Here is an 11,931-nt window from a genome sequence, read left to right as displayed (position 1 = left end):
GCTGTAACCCATATAAACTCTTTCTGAGTAGACAAACATGGTATGGTTTGTCATGTTTCTTAAACCCCGATGGCTGTTTCATAAATATGGTTTTAGAAAAATTCCTTGGAGAAATGCATTTGCTACACTAAGTTGATTGATGAACCATCCATTAGCTGCAACAATAGCAAATACTGATCTGATAGGTGTAGCCTTAACCTACACGATTGAACGTCTCTTTGTAGTCAATGCTTGATTGTTGAGTGAATCCGAGTGCCACAAGCCGAGCCTTATGTCTCTCAATTGTCCCATTAGATTTCTTCTTTGTTTGAAATAGACAACGAGAAGTAATGGCATGCCGATGCTGAGGATGGGAACTAGCTGTTAGGTGCCATTATCAAGCAGGGCTTGGATTACTTCAAATATTGCCTTGCGCCATTCCAGAAGTTTGTTGGCCTTGTTGAAACATGTGGGATCAACTGTTCCATTGAGATGCGTGGCTAGAAGAGCCTCAAAACGTCCTCTAGAGTTCAAAGTGGAGGGATGAAGCTGTATGTTATGTTGGCGAACTGATGCAGCTAAAGCTTCAGATGTTGAATTAGGCAATGAACCAACCATATGTATGATATGGATAGGCTGAGTTAACATAACATCTTGCACGAGAGGAGGCAAAAGAGTAGGCAACACAGGGTTAAGTATTCAGTTCAGGTGTAGCAGAAGCAAGGGAAGTCGATGCTCTTGAGTTTGAGGAATTTGCAGGAGTGTCAGTCGTGGGACCTAAGATAGTGTTTGTCATAATTGGTGATGACATAGATGATAAATTAGTAAATGATGACCAGATCGGAACTAGGTGTCCAATGTCTGTGCTATTAGAATTCGAATGGGTGTTGGGAGTATCAAAACGCAAGGTTGAAACCACGTGTAATAGGGATTGAAGAAGAAGAAAAAGAAGGAAAAGGGGCGACATTAGGAATTGATGAATTACCTGGATACGGGTCGAGCAAGAATGGTAGTTGAGATGACGTGCTTTCCAATGGGACGCTAGGAGATGATGTTGAGGAAGCCGATAAAGAGGTTAGAAATACATCTTCACTGTACTGAACAAACTTGCAGATATAAACTCGACCACTAGTAAAATCAAGGCAAAGATCCCTAGAATGATTATTAAAGGGACCCATGTAAACACACAACTTGGATTGAAAGTCAAATTTGTGTTGATTATATGGTCGAGGTAAAGGATAAATCTCATTTCCAAAGATACGAAATGATGAATTATTGGGTTGTTTGTTATAGAAAATTAGGTATGGTGCCTTATTTTTTAAAACTTTTGTGGATAGATGATTGATTAATAGCATACTGTGAAGCATAGTATAATTTTAAAATTTCAATGGTGAAGATGCATTGGCCAATAAGGTAAGACATGTATCAATAAAATACCTAATTTTTCTTTTTGCAATGCTATTTTGAGCATGAATGTCACACAATTTTTTGCACAGTACCATTGCTCTTAAGAAAGGGTTGTAATTTTTGAAATTCACCCGCAAGATCTAAGTAAAAGTTTTTAACTCCAACACTATACTGATTGCAAATCATGGCTAGAGGTCACGAAAAGTGGAGGCAATATCACTTATCTTTTAAACAAAGCAACCATCCAAAATGCGTAAATTCATCAACAATAATTAAGAAATAACGTTGACCAAGAAAAAAACAGTGAACCACAAAACTAAGAAAGAAAAAAGGAAACTTGAGAAAAAAAGAAGAAAAAAATCTATCTAATTTGGATGTATTGAATATTATATCTAGATTTGGTAACAGATATTACATCTAAATTTAGATAAAATGATAATTACATTAAATTTAATATAAAAAAAACATTATAGTAACGATGATTTTATTTAAAATAAAAAATAAAATTGCAGCTAAATAATATAATATAATGAGAATTAAATACAAAACTCATTACTACATCACTAAACGATGGCTAAGTAGGAGGACCAAGAGAAAACCTTATTAGAAGAAATTGAAAAGAGAGATCCATAGATAAACTTGGAACTGCTGCTTCCAAACAGAGATTAAATGCTCCTTCAGGCAGACAAAAAACGTTCTCTCCATCTGCAACAACAAAATTTTAGATTCCTTGCCCATTCTTCCAAACAATTCTAACTCAATTTACATTCCAGATGTTCTCTGCAGAAACAAAAAGATATATATTTTTTTAAATGTAATTGGAAACAATTTTTTCTAGAAAAGGATCTTTTCTTTTGGGGGAAAAAATAAGTTAAGAGATTTAATTATAACTAGGTTCAACTTAAACTGGTTACAAGAAACTGAAACAGAACTTTCTAAATATCCTTTGTACCTACAAGCTTTCTGCATTTTATGGTATTGTAAAAACCTTTATCTATTAAAACCAGCTACAATCTTAAAAGAACATGTATATTGTGGATGGTTGGCATGTATAATCATTTCTAGACCTCACATTTATATAGCTGAGCTGAGGCACCCAGATTAAATAATTTTCCAACCAGTCAGCAAATATGGAGGTCTTGTTCCCATTTGCAGCTGTTGCATTACTGCTAATCACTCAGATAAGTCATCTTCAGCTCCGGACGAATGGTCATGGTCATCGTCAACATCCTTGTCTCGAACGCCTCTATGCATTCTGCTATATCCATTGCCATCATCATCTACTGCTCCCATTCGTGTTTTCTGGATATTACCCAAACCACTCGAACTGCCCTGAAAGCATAACCATGTCCAAAGGCATAAAGATCCAACGTTCATTTCCGATTAATATTATTATAAGTTCGTAACATACCCCTGCATCCTTGAGTTCTCTTGCAGCAGCAGTCGATCGCCGCCTAACTGTTACTCTTGATGGTGCTGAGAAATGTTCAACGTCATCACCGGATCTTCCCTCTGCGGCTCGCTTCCTTTTTAAAGTAATCTTTGTAGGAAGCGGCTGCAACATGGTGAGAAAATAAAAGTCAAACGGATGGACCAAACATAAAATGCATACACATGGTGAAACACAGAAAAATAGGGTCTGCAAATCAGCAGTTCAAGTTCTCACCAAATAGCGAGCTGCTTCGTCATCAAATGAAACAAAGAAATTTGTTGGGTCATTAGCATCATCGCCACGTATCTGTTTGAGGTATCAGGAAGCAAATTTCATGAAGCAATTTCACACTAGCTTGGTAGACAACACCAAAAAGTTTGTGGCACTTACATCCCAGTTGTATTCGCGAATCCAGTTATATGACATATCTTCACTTTCATCATACATATCCTTTTGCAGCTGCCACATTAAGTTACAAATATATAAACCGGGTCATGCATCAAACTTAAGAGCATTGAGTATCAGAACCTTGCTAAGGAGCAAATATCATATCTAAAATTTTAGATCAATCTAATTACCTCGTCAGGATTGGGGACCATGTATCCCAGAAATTTCTCAGGGTTCGAAGGGTCTGAGCCTGATGCCACACAAGCTTTCATAACAGCCTGTAAACCAAACAAAAAGATGCAACACATAGGTCTTCAAATAAAGGACTATTTTGTGTCAAATGTATAACTCATACAGGTCAATTAATGCAAAGGTGCACAAATGAATTAATTTTCTGACTATGGCTACTTCTTCTGGACACATAGGATTAAGGTCCTGCATTTGTTCATCCAAATCACATTTTAACAACAGTGTACTGACTTCTTGTTCTTCAGTAAGCAAAGCTTTTCAAATATGCCGGTACCTAATCTTAATACTACTGTTTTACCCTTCTGTTCAATACATGTGCTCATTTACTTACCCGTGATTCACAGGCATCACGAACAATTTCATCCAACTTTCTGTAGGCTCCTGAATCAGCTGTAGGAGCACCATCAAATGTTACACTGACAAATTTGTCTTCGTACCTGGTACAATAGCATCATTGACACCAGTCAAAGTTTAATACAAAAATGTACATTGCAATACAATACATTATCCTACACATCTACAGTTCAATAGACCACCATCAGACATGCCTCCCCGGAAGTGCCAGGATAAGCTGTTTCAAGCTCAGCAACGCTAATGTGTTTCCTATGTGTCTAACTAACAGTATGCTCTTCAAGCCCCCAAAAACTTAAAATAGGAGATACCAGGCCATTATAGAACATCTTTTATTGACTCCTATGCAATGCAAAATGGCAAAAGCTAACGGAAGCCCCCGGGGCACTTGATAAGAAATATATTTTATTATTTTTTATATAATATGCATTAAGTGGTTTGACATAAATTAATGAATTAAAGACAAAAGCTTAAATAATTGTGTTAGATATATATTGTATTTATGGTAATTATCCTATATTTATGCTAGCATAAATATAGGATAATTACCATAAATACAATATATATCTAATAAATTGTGCCAAAATTAATTAAATTAATTCCCCACTTATTTCTTTGATACTTGATTTTCTAATTTTTGAAAGCAAAATGCTTGATTTGAATGTCCTCCCATCCAATGAAAACATAGTTGCATTTATGGGGGAAGATCCGAATTTGGAAAAATTCATTACATACTTCAATTCCAGTGCAGCCTCCAAATAATGCAGAAGAAACTCACGATCCGAATTTTTGGGTTATTATTTACACAATCTCCAATTCTTCACTAATTTCCTCTAATTTTAATACTTGGGTTTCTAATCTTTTAGAGCACAAGTGCATAATTTGAATGATAACTAAAGAAGAAGAAAAAAAGAACTGATATTAGAGAGAAGTAAACGTTAGATTTGTAGAGAGAGAGACAAGAAGAAGAAGAAGAAGTGGTATAAATGACAGCTAAATTACCATTAAATAGACTACCCAATTACAACCATATTTAATGCATAAAATTTGACTAATTACAATGCAAATCATTTAATACGTGTTATATAAAAAATAATAAAATATATTTCTTATCTAGCGCCACGGGGCGCCCGTTAGCGGGCTCGATGCAAAATAACTAGCTTGTATCAGAACAGATAAATATACCAAAAAAGTTGCAATCTCCATATTAAGAGACTAGAACCCACAACATGATGTGGCCAACAAGGAGATAATCTTGAACAATTAGCTATGCCTCTACTCTACTCTACTCTACTCGTGCAACAGTTCAAATGACAGGGCTTTTTTTATTAGATAGCATAGTTGCGAAAGGCGACCCAGGCGATCAAGCCACCGCCTTCTGTAATGGAAGGCGGGCGAAATTCGAAAGGCAACCACCTTTCGGCCGCAGGCGAGAGGCGGTTCTAGGCGAGAGGCAGTCGCCTTTGGGTCTCAGGTGCAATTTAGGTTAAAAATTGAAGTAACTGTAATCCAACGGTTTGTGCGACTGCCATAGAAAGGGTTCTCTGTGTCTCAGTTCGAAGACTTCATCTCCTCCGGGCTTAATTCATCCACTTCGACAACTTCACTTCATCTCCTCCAACAGCACCGTCGATCTAAAAGGTACATACTTCGACAACTTTACTTCTCTCTCTTCTCTTCTCTGTTCTGTTCTAACTTCTATTTCTTACTTCATCTTCTTAGTTTCTTTTCTTCCTCTCTTACTTATCTTGGTTCTAAGTGTTATGCTGCCCAAATTTTTATGGCTTGTTCTAAATGTTATGCTGCTCAATTTTTCATGAAATTTTTGTTAAGTTTTTACAAGTTTATTATTAGTTGTTGTTGTGTTGTGCAAGTTTATTATTAGTTTTGTTAAGTTTATTATTAGTTATTAGTAATTCTAATACATCTAAATCTACAAAAAGAACGGATTCTTGTTGGAAGTATGTGCAAGAGGTCAAGGCAGGGAGCTCAAACGATCTCAGATACGCATGAATGATTTAGTTTTTGTGTTTTACAAGTTTAGAAGTTAAATTGGTCAATTTGAGTTATGATTTTATATTTTGTGTTTTTCTAATTCTTTTGTCGCCTAGAGGCGGTCACCTCGCCTCTCGCGTCGCCAAAAGGCGATATTTTGCCCTTATCGCCTCGGCTCGCCTTTCGCAACTATGTATGGGGAGAAAATCTGCTGTCCCCATTTCGGTGTCCCCTTCCATGTCCCTCTCACATAAAATGGTCCATTTTAATTAAATAATATATTTTATGAGCCAAAGGGACCCACATGATTAAAAGGGACCACTTTGTGTGAGAGGGACATGGAAAGGGACACCGAAATGGGGACAGCAGATTTTCTCCCGTATGTTAGATAGAGAAAAAACTGACTAAGTGTTGATGCACACTGAGTCATGCTAATCTTCCTCCTGTCAATCAAATTCTCCTGCCTATTCTCCCAATCTTCTTAGAAGGAACCAAATTACTCTTTCTCTATTACGATCACTGTCCCTATTCCCCACCCAAAAATACCAGCATGATTCCAGATCAACATAGTCAAGATGGACAAGATACGATTTGGCGCAACCAAATAAGGGTCTAATAAGCACCGATGCTTCTTGATCATGTGCCCAGCAATAAAATAAGCTTGTTTTGTTAACAAAAAGCCATAAGATGCAAGTAAAATTAGCAGATGTATATCTAAAATCTATTCTAGAATAAACTTGCTTAATGCATTTAAAGGATAACAGGAAAGAATAATTTTGCTGATGCACATATAAAAGCATGAAATCCATACCGATCAAAATCAGGTAGTAGTGGCAGAACCTCAACAGGCCTTAAATTTTTTTTGGTAGCATGGACAGGAGTTAGCTTGCATGCCTCAAACGAGGCTTCAATTTCTTTGATTTGGCTCTGCCTGCAAATATTATTTGACATTACAAAAAAAAAAAAAAAAAAAAAAATATATATATATATATATATGTGGTCGTCCTTTTTTCCTATTCTATCATTTTCTCCAGACAGACAGTTTCGAATAGCACAAACCTATTATTCAGGTTCTGCAAAAGGCTACGGCCTCCTTTCTGATCTCGCAGTTCCTTTGCTTGTTTTTCAGTAAGCGACTGGAAAAAAATGTGAACGTATTTGGTTATATCACAGCTACAAAAAAAATTCCAAGTGAATACAACATGAGAAAAGCTTACCTGTTTGGTTGATTCCATACTTAAAGGAGATATATATTGCGTTTTGACCAGCCAAGAAACACCTTTATCAGTTGGCCGATCTTTCTTTCTTATACCCTCTCGTTTCACTGGGGTAACAGACGCCTCATCATCATCACGCAATAATTCCTCATCTTCAGGATCAAGAGGCACTTTAACTTTAGGAGGGCTAGTTTGAAGAGAGAAGAAATGCTGATCAGGGCTCTTGTTTAACAGATTAGCAAGACCTGAATTGTAGGGGGGAAGAAAGAAAGCAGAAAAAAATAGAGATGAAGAGAAAATACTTGTAAACACTGAGATCAAGCAAGTCAAGAGGTATCCCAAGATCTGGCTCAACAAAAAGTTGGGGTTTGTAATTTTTCTCCAATGATGTAATTGTGTATTTCGTAAATCTGCAAACAAAGACGCTGGGATTAACATTAACAATTTTCTAATGGAACTAGGGTATGGTATACGAGTACATCGAAAGAACAAAGATAACCAAACCCTCAGCTCAGAACATTTCTAAACTAAAATTATACAAAATGAACTTCATTAAAAATCAAACTCACATTTCTGTGAGAGCCACACTAGAACCTAAAAGTTATATGATAGTCTGCAACTCCTACTTTATTAAAAACCAAAAGCATACCAGCTTCCATATCATCAACAATTTGAGGATTGTCAATATAAGAAAGCACATAATCAAGCATGCTCATGGCAATTCAAATCAATCAACTTGCGCCGTCCTATATCTTTAAGGATCTAAATGATTCATTAGCACCAACAAAATAACCATCCTCTATCTAGCTTGTATAAGTCAAATTGGATGAGTGTGGAAGCTCCCCACAATACAAACGTTTTCAACTACATACTTGTTTACATTACAGGACAAATTATCATAATAATCTTAAAATGATAAATGCTTGAATAACATCCTCCTGTTGATGCCTCATGCAAGTAACATAAATTTAACTAAAATTCCTTTTCAAAGAGCTGTAAATATAACTTTCCAGTTTATCAACACCTTTGTTTTGGAAATGAAAACTACTGCTTGTTCAGTTTTGATTATTTAACTTTAGTATCTAATCCTCCAAAGCAAAAGTTCTATTCTGCAGAATTTTTTTCCTCTTTATGAATATCAATGAACTGCAATCAATTATCAGCCTCACTAATCAGAGGTACCTACAGTCATTCATCTGAAACTAACTTTTCTATTGTTGACAAGCATCTATCATGTGAATGCATGAGAACCCAAATGCTAGGTGTACATACCGATCTTCATCTCTCCTCAATTTCATAAATTTTGGTTGTGCACTTGGATCAGGAAGTTCATTTCGGAATCTGCAATAAGAAGACAAAGAAACAATAGCGTTAGCGTCAAAAGCATGTCTACAAAGCACTTGTAATAGATGCAAGAACACCATTTATAACTAAAGTATTACTTACCCACTTGATTGATTATATTGACAGACACTAAAACTTAAAAAGGGGCAAACCAAAATTAAGAACAAAATTCAATAGTGTTTGCACCAAAAATAAAGTTTTCTTGTTGCATATCCTGGTTTATACTTTTCATGGGATACACTTTTCTTTTTAGGAAACTTTTTCTTAAAAAGAACATTTTAGGAAATTTTTTCTTAAAATGTCTATTTAGGAAACTTTTCATGTTTTCCTAGTACATCATTCACTTAGAATTTCCTTGAGTGAACCTCAATTTCCCTCAAGGGGAACAGAGGGAAACCAACTTCCTAGAGTGTACTTTCGGGGAAACCATGTAGTGTACCTTAGGGGAAACCATGTAGTGTACCTCGTGGGAAACCAACTTCATATAGTGTACCCCAAGGGAAACCAACTTCCTAGAGTGTACTTTAGGGGAAACCATATAGTGTACCTCGTGGGAAACCAACTTCTTATAGTGTAACTCAGGGGAACCAACTTCCTAGAGTGAATATCAAAGGATACTTGAGGTAAACCTAGGGGATCATGAGGTCATTTAATATTTCTAATGTATATTTTGTGAGCCAATTAAAAAGCAAGAACAATCAGAAAGTGTACGTTGATCGTGGAAGTTAAAGTGGAGCAGTTACTTAATATGGAGAACGTGACTTGTGGAATAAAGCAGGAAGTTACCCCAACGTCTATAAAAGGAAGGAATCACGATGAAAACTCAACAACTTAACAAAAACAACTCAACACACCCAAGCAAAACTCTAGCAAATTATCCTTAGACTTTAGCATTTTTATATTTCTCAGTTATTCTCTTAGTTTCAATTTTCAGATCCAAAGTTCATTCTCTTTCCCAGTACAACTTTATTTTATTTGTTCTTTAATCATTTTCTGTAAGGTCGGTATCGTTTTGATAATTGAATCCTTTAGAAACGTTCGGTCTCTTTATTTCTTACAATCGTTTGTTACATAGAAGTTAGAAAGCGCACTTAGTTAGAAAGCGCACTTAGTTCAATTCCATAGTTCGAGAATACTATAATTCTCTGGCACGCCCGCAATTTCCCACGAAAGAGCCAAACAAATAGTAAAAGAAAAAATATTGGTTAACTTAAGTTTTCAATTCATGTTAAATAAGTTGGAATTCAAGGCAAAGATTCCACACACCCACCATAACTATTGCTAGTAGAAATGACCTGGCATTCATAACCACGGGATATAAGGAGCAGTAAATACTACTCCAGTTGCTTTAGTTCTGTTCGATACAAACAATAAGAAAGCAAACAGAAAATCAATTCAATAGAAGTTCCATGTTCAGGAGTTCCTATATACTAACATGACGCACTGCTCTAAGTCCATATTCTTAAAAATTCCTATATCAAGGAAAAAGATAAAACTTATGAAAGGCTAATTCATTCTAAACCGAATCTCCCAAGGCCACTGCATCAAGCTATTATTAGAAATCCACAGGAAATAAAGTAGTAGCAAGAATGTTTCGAAAAGCCACTGATAAATCATAGCTACAGCTGCTTCAACATGGAACAATAAGGCAGGCAGCAAAGTATCTACTGCAATGAGTTCTTATTTTGTTTTCATCGAATGAAAAGGAAGACAAAGCAAAATATAAAGCTCGTGATTTACAGTTTATATTGGGAAGACAAAACAGAAGAAAATAAAGTTTTCATGATTTAGAGTTGATAATGCATGCTTTTAGAATTAGTGAATGTTGTGTTCAAATAAAATTAAAGCGAAAGCACTCACTTCAATTTGCACAAAAACGTAGTTGGTTTTTTCAGCCTATTTTCAATCCTTTCCCCACCAAGTATTTGAGTTGCCCTCCTATCCCCCATTCGTGACCCAACAATGGAACCATGACCTTTCTGAGAGGATAGCATCTGAGCCTTCTGCAGAATTGTATTCTGCGATTCTCTTACGTGCTGTCTATGCTTCTCCTCTTGCCTTTGCTTCTCAAACTCTCTCTTCTTCCTCAACCTCCTCTCCTCCTCTGTCTCAACTCTCCCTGAAGGCCCATTCACTTTCTTCCCCGCAGGTGCAACTGGGGGCTTATGCTGCTGCTTTTGTCTGGCATCCCTGTGTTGTGAATGCCCATGTTCTCTCCTTTCCCTAGACATACCATGTTCTCTTTCACCTCCACTTTCCTTAGGTGGAGGTGGTGGAGGGGAGCTTGGAGGTGGCGGAGGTGGCATTGAAGAGCCAGGAGGAGAAGAAGGGGGCGGCGGAGGTGGCGGTGGCATTGGCTGATGACCATACTGTGAATACTGTGATGTAGGGTAGTACATAGGAGGAGGCGGGGGCTGTTGTGCTGGTGCAGGTGGTGGAGGTGGAGGGGGGAATGAAGATTCTGGAGGTGGTGGAGGCGGGGGTGGCTGATACGGATATAGCTGGTGAGGCAGCGGCGGTGGTGGTGGTTGGGAACGCTGAGGAGGATAATGTTGAGGGAAATTCTGCTGATTGGGGATTTGGGAATAATTTTGAGGAAATGTAGAGGAAGAAGCAGTTGGTGGAGGAGCCATTTGAGAGTATTGATTAGGCCTCTGCTGCTGCTGCTGTTGCGGCGGAGGTGGTGGAGGGAATGCGGGCTGTGGATGAAACGGCCGGTAGGAGGCCATGCTAAATCAAAGCAAACGCCTAAAGCTCAAGTTCAAATATCCAGTCTTTAATTCCGAATCAAAGACACCCACCGCCCAATTCAGGAAACAAATCGAACAGAGCTAATAACAGATTTTTTCTATGGCCAACTCTTGATTTTGCAAAACTAAATAGCTGGAACCTAAAAGAACAATGAAGACTGAAATTTTACTAGCCGCTTAGTCGCTAACTGATAGAACCCGACTATAAAAATGCAGAAGGAATAAAACCTAGAAGATACAAAACTCACCCCCCAATCCTTACCCAACACCTGCAGAAATCTAGGGCAATAAATCAGGTTTCCGATACCTAATTGGATAGCATGAATCTATCTATACACGTATTTTAAAGGAGGGAGAAGGAACTGATTATAGAGAAACTACGAGGGCTTTGGTAATTTTTCTGCAGATTACAAGTTTTAATTGATCAGACTAGACCTGGATTTGGTGGGATTTCAGGAACTTTTCGGAAAATATCGGCCGCAACCAGGTAAATCTCCGTTCAATATTTACAAAATTTCAGTAACTCCGACTCTTTTCCCCCCTGCCTTGCGGCTGTTTTTTTATATTATTATTATTATTATTATTATTATTATTATTATTATTATTATTATTATCCCTTTTCTAGCTAGAATAGAAGTATATTCATTCATTAGGGAGAATTTCTAAGGTGGACCGAGTATAATGGATCCAATCAATGAAAAAAATAATCATATTACTTTATTGGGAGATGATTGATATAAAGAAAGTAAATACATAATTGTAAAGTACAATGGATCAAGACCATAGTAGAGTTTCTCTTCATTCAAATACGAGTTATAAA

At 36.9% G+C, this 11,931-nt stretch overlaps 1 protein-coding gene across 3 annotated transcripts; it reads right to left on the bottom strand.

Moving 5' to 3' along the window:
- Positions 1-1,835: 1,835 nt before the first annotated feature.
- Positions 1,836-11,650, bottom strand: LOC136222892 (protein PAF1 homolog). Of its 3 annotated transcripts, none has more exons than XR_010685701.1 (13): positions 10,222-11,650; positions 8,290-8,358; positions 7,320-7,427; positions 7,018-7,204; positions 6,860-6,936; positions 6,612-6,731; positions 3,786-3,891; positions 3,397-3,483; positions 3,209-3,277; positions 3,053-3,124; positions 2,798-2,941; positions 2,459-2,718; positions 1,836-2,166 (listed from the first exon to the last, which is right to left on the bottom strand). XR_010685701.1 is itself a non-coding variant. In XM_066010581.1 (12 exons), exons 1-12 carry the CDS (start codon positions 11,088-11,090, stop codon positions 2,560-2,562), a joined length of 2,067 nt encoding a protein of 688 aa, XP_065866653.1. In that variant the 5' UTR covers positions 11,091-11,650; the 3' UTR covers positions 2,178-2,559. The 3 variants fall into 3 exon arrangements, 1 of the variants encoding a protein (XP_065866653.1); XR_010685700.1 differs by having other exon boundaries at positions 1,836-2,091; XM_066010581.1 differs by lacking the exon at positions 1,836-2,166 and having other exon boundaries at positions 2,178-2,718.
- Between the last annotated feature and the right edge of the window lie 281 nt (positions 11,651-11,931).

Source organism: Euphorbia lathyris, chromosome 3 (genome assembly GCF_963576675.1).
Source record: "Euphorbia lathyris chromosome 3, ddEupLath1.1, whole genome shotgun sequence".
Classification (NCBI taxonomy): domain Eukaryota; kingdom Viridiplantae; phylum Streptophyta; class Magnoliopsida; order Malpighiales; family Euphorbiaceae; genus Euphorbia; species Euphorbia lathyris.
This window is presented reverse-complemented; position numbering and strand designations above follow the sequence as displayed.